Here is a 4,070-nt window from a genome sequence, read left to right on the forward strand (position 1 = left end):
AGTCTAGTTTCCTTAGCATAATATAAGTCTTCTCATAGTCGGGTTTCCTTATGTAGGATTAATGAATAAAGCTACTTTGTTTCCTTTTTATTTTCAAGAATTATTTAACCGAAATTTTTTATTACTTACTAAAAATATGAGACCATTTATATATCAAAATTACAAAAAATAAAAAACTTTACATATCTCAATTATCATAAGCAATGGAGGGTTTATAGTATTGATAAATGTAGTTATTAGGTACTATGTTTCAATGCTAGTGGAGGTTTTGAAGGCCAAAAAATGTGCATTCATTTGCCCAAGAGTGGACAAAACTTATCATTTTATTACTCTTTCCATACAATTAGACAATGCTCAGAGAGGTCTCAGCCAAAAGAATACTCATTTTTTCCTTCTATTATGAAGAAAATTAACTAGTCCAAATATTTCATTAAATTGATGAAAGCAAATACAAGCTGCTTTCTTGATTCTACGGGGATGATTCTAGAAATCCAGTGACTCCTGCACCGCAAATTAGGATTTGCAAGAGGCCAATGGAAGCTATATACTTGAGCAACTGTTATAGCATCTGATACAGTGTAATGGTTATGGATTAGGCTTCCTTCTTTTTGACTTTGTACGGATACTTCTGGTAGATTGAGATGCTAGTAATGACGAGAGGGAAAGCTATGAGACAATACAGTGAAGGTGGTTTCCCTTCAAAAATGAATTGAAGCAACGCTGTAACAAGAAGTGCAGAAACAATGATGAACCCCTGCATGCATTGAATGCATATTTACTAATATAAGTATCTTTATGAAAATGATCGACTAATAAAACATTTCAAACACCACATCACCACTATTTTTATTCCCTGATATTCATAAAATAAAATAAAAAAATGTTTACTTCCACAAAATCAAACTTACCTTTCTAACACCACCAGCATGGGTTGTCACTAGGCCAACCAGAATTCCACCAAGAGCATTTGATAGAACAGGGATCTGAAATGGAAGAAAACATTTTTGTTAAATTCTGAGGAAATTATCAGACTTTTGACAAATATAGTAATAGTACTTCCATGATCGAACAAGAAGGCGATCCCCTCAGATGTCACAATTTCTATTTAGCCTGAGATGGGTGAAAGCACTGTGGGCTCTAGGCAGGGGATCAGGGCGAAAATTTACATACTTATTGACAAAAGTCAATATGCAATGGACCTGGTGACAGGATGCTAGAATGCTCAAGATAAATGTATAAATAAGAAAAGGAGGCTGATACGTCCTCCAAACTCACTATAGAACTGAATGAATGGAACCGGCATTGAAAGAGTTTCACTGTAAACTCAAAATAAGTGAATGTGGAAGGCAATAAGATGCCTTGTGTAAATTTTTCTCCACATGAAACCAAAATGGCTGTAGAGGATATCTCAATCAAGCAAAAATACTATCACCAACAACAATTTAGAACACTAAAGACCACACTTCATTCCCCTTTAACTTTCAAGTCCATATCATTCCCACTCCAAGTTTATTATTTGAGCTAAAGTATGCAGGCAGTCTTTATCTTCACCTAAAAAAATAGGAGGATGCTTACCCATGTTAGTGGAGTCCATCCATAAAAGAATCCTTGTTTCCTTATGGCTTCTCCATCTGGAGATTTAGATGTGCTAGCTAACAAACACAGACTACCAACAACAGACATTTCTACAGTCATCAGGTACGACGAGTGCTTCTTAACCTGTGATAAAACATAAGTTCAACATAAAATAGGTAAGGGATTACGATTGTAGAATCATGAAAGGAGAACTGAGAAGTTTTGCTAACCTGAGATGCCCATTGACACAAAGAAGAAGCCAGACCTGAGAGGACAGATCCAACCAAGACAGGAACAATTCCGTAGAATAAAATATGGTCAGGGTCATCAGTACTAGAACCTTTGCTGGAGCCTTCACCAATACTTAGAAGAACAGCTGCCATGATCAACAAGAATAGGGCCCCAATTTGCTGTATTGATTGCTTCTGCCTGTACACATTGAGTCCAAAAGTCATTCTGATACTTGCATTCAGATATAAGTTAACAATAATTACTTTCTCCATCAGATAATTTCCATCTAAAGTCAGTCTTAAGTAGAAGAAAGAAAAGACAAAGTAAAAAAAAAACCTAAAATACTAACATCAAGTCACATTCAAACTTCTAACCATAAATGCATACACCCTAATATTGCATCTTTAAATGATACACTGTACATTAAGTGTTTAAACAATGTTAATTGTTTATATTACTAGAGAAATTCCATTGTTCAAAATAAGTAAACAAAGAGAAGAATAATAAATACCTCAATATTATATATGTGAAGAAAGCAGTAAAGAATATTTTTGTCTGATTCAGCATGGAGAAGGTCAGTGAATCAAGATTCTTGTAGGATATCTGCAGCAAGCTGTTTTGCAGTGCATAAATAGCTGCAGGAAGTCCTGATGCAGTCAATGAGCCAACCAAGGTCCAATTATTGAATTGTTTCCACAAAGTACCATCTTTTGTCATGAGAATCAAGGCACATATAACCTAATGACATGAAAAGTACTTGGAATCTTACAATTAAAGAGAGAGAAGAGAGAAAACATATAAATGAAAGAAAATCATATTTATATAACAACAAGTACCTTTGCTAGCTCGCACGTTAAGACAGATGTAGTCACAATAACTTCTGGCCTGTAAAAAGAGTAATCACAAGTTAATGACTAATGCACATCATCGCAATACATGTACATTAGTAAGCAGCGATATAATACAAGTGCAGAAGAAAGTCCAAGAACTACAATGCAAAGCAAGAAGTAGATCTATTGTGTAGTAATAGAAATGATATATATTAGACGAGTAATTCTCTAGTTAGGAGCGTCCAGCTATACTTTTACAAGACCATGCTTCACTGTTAGATTCTTATATGTAAATTATCATTTCAGTTCTATGAGTGAATGGTGATTAAGCATGGATCCTAACTAAAGAATTCCTATTAGAACATAAAGTTAAAATGTGAAGAATTAAATGAGAATGAGCCGTTAATAGAGAAAACTATTTGCCTGGCAAGATAACAATTCTTATTCCAACTGTAAAGCAATAAAGATTCGATCATACCAGACAAACAAATACCATGTATAAATGAACTATTGAGATAAAGGAGGAATTTCTTTGAAAAAACTACTTGCCCGATAATATAAAGATGCCCACCAAACTGTACAGCAAATGAGATTCTAGCAGAACAAGCATTTAAAGCGAAATCTACTTCCCCATAAATTCCTATGAGAGACATGCATTTAACATAGCAATTGCCATTCTAAATATCTAGTGTTGAAATTTTTACGAATATAATCAAATCATTGTACGATCACGACGAGTAATTGACAATAATACTTGGATCTTTTCATCAAATTGTGTCAGTGATCAACATAATAGAACCTCTAAAATCCAACAAGAGTAAAATGAGATCGATTTTTAATACCCAATGCAACGTTTGGTGATGAGAGGCTGCGCACCGTATTGAAGAGTGAGAAGAATGGAGTAGAGCAAAACCCTTGAACTCATTTTCGACGAGCTCACAGTTGGAGTCGTTCCTTTGGTCGCTGCCGGCGCCATTTCCAGCGATTCCAATTTGGTTGATGAGTGTTGGCGCTTCGACTTTGTTTGCTTTCCCTCGTAACCGAATTGCAAATCACCTTGGCTGTGGAGACGAGAAGCATATTCGATTTTTTAATTGAGAATCTACGGATATATCTTGCGAGTAAAATGATCATTTCAAGGGCACAAAATTTTCTTATTAAAATGCGGACTTTTCTTTATAGTTATTTCAAAATTTTCCAAATATACGAGGCTAACGAACTAGACACGACACACCATCACATGTGTCACGATTAGTCAATAGTTTCTAATAGTACTTATGTTCTCGTGGTGGTCTTATATTTTAACCGTGAATTTCAAATCAAATTCATTAATTCAACCAATTCCATCATTTTATAAGATCAATTTTTATTTTTATAACTAAATTATTTTAATTTGTAAGTAAATTATTTATAGTTAAATCACATGTCATAGCA

The 4,070-nt window shown here is 34.3% G+C and overlaps 1 protein-coding gene across 1 annotated transcript; it reads right to left on the bottom strand.

Moving 5' to 3' along the window:
• Positions 1–305: 305 nt before the first annotated feature.
• LOC123221663 (UDP-N-acetylglucosamine transporter ROCK1-like) lies at positions 306–3,802 on the bottom strand. Its single transcript, XM_044644549.1, has 7 exons — positions 3,479–3,802; positions 2,643–2,691; positions 2,318–2,544; positions 1,806–2,004; positions 1,576–1,719; positions 909–983; positions 306–754 (listed from the first exon to the last, which is right to left on the bottom strand). Exons 1-7 carry the CDS (start codon positions 3,610–3,612, stop codon positions 593–595), a joined length of 990 nt encoding a protein of 329 aa, XP_044500484.1. The 5' UTR covers positions 3,613–3,802; the 3' UTR covers positions 306–592.
• Between the last annotated feature and the right edge of the window lie 268 nt (positions 3,803–4,070).

This window comes from Mangifera indica, chromosome 1 (genome assembly GCF_011075055.1).
Source record: "Mangifera indica cultivar Alphonso chromosome 1, CATAS_Mindica_2.1, whole genome shotgun sequence".
NCBI classification, from domain to species: domain Eukaryota; kingdom Viridiplantae; phylum Streptophyta; class Magnoliopsida; order Sapindales; family Anacardiaceae; genus Mangifera; species Mangifera indica.

Coding starts and splice junctions, on each gene's coding strand:
- LOC123221663 (XM_044644549.1), bottom strand. CDS start 3,612: ATGGCGCCGGCAGCGACCAAAGGAACGACTCCAACTGTGAGCTCGTCG. Junction 2,692..3,478: donor ATCACCAAACGTTGCATTGG/GTATTAAAAATC, acceptor CTCTTTTTACAG/GCCAGAAGTTATTGTGACTA. Junction 984..1,575: donor GATGGACTCCACTAACATGG/GTAAGCATCCTC, acceptor CTTCCATTTCAG/ATCCCTGTTCTATCAAATGC.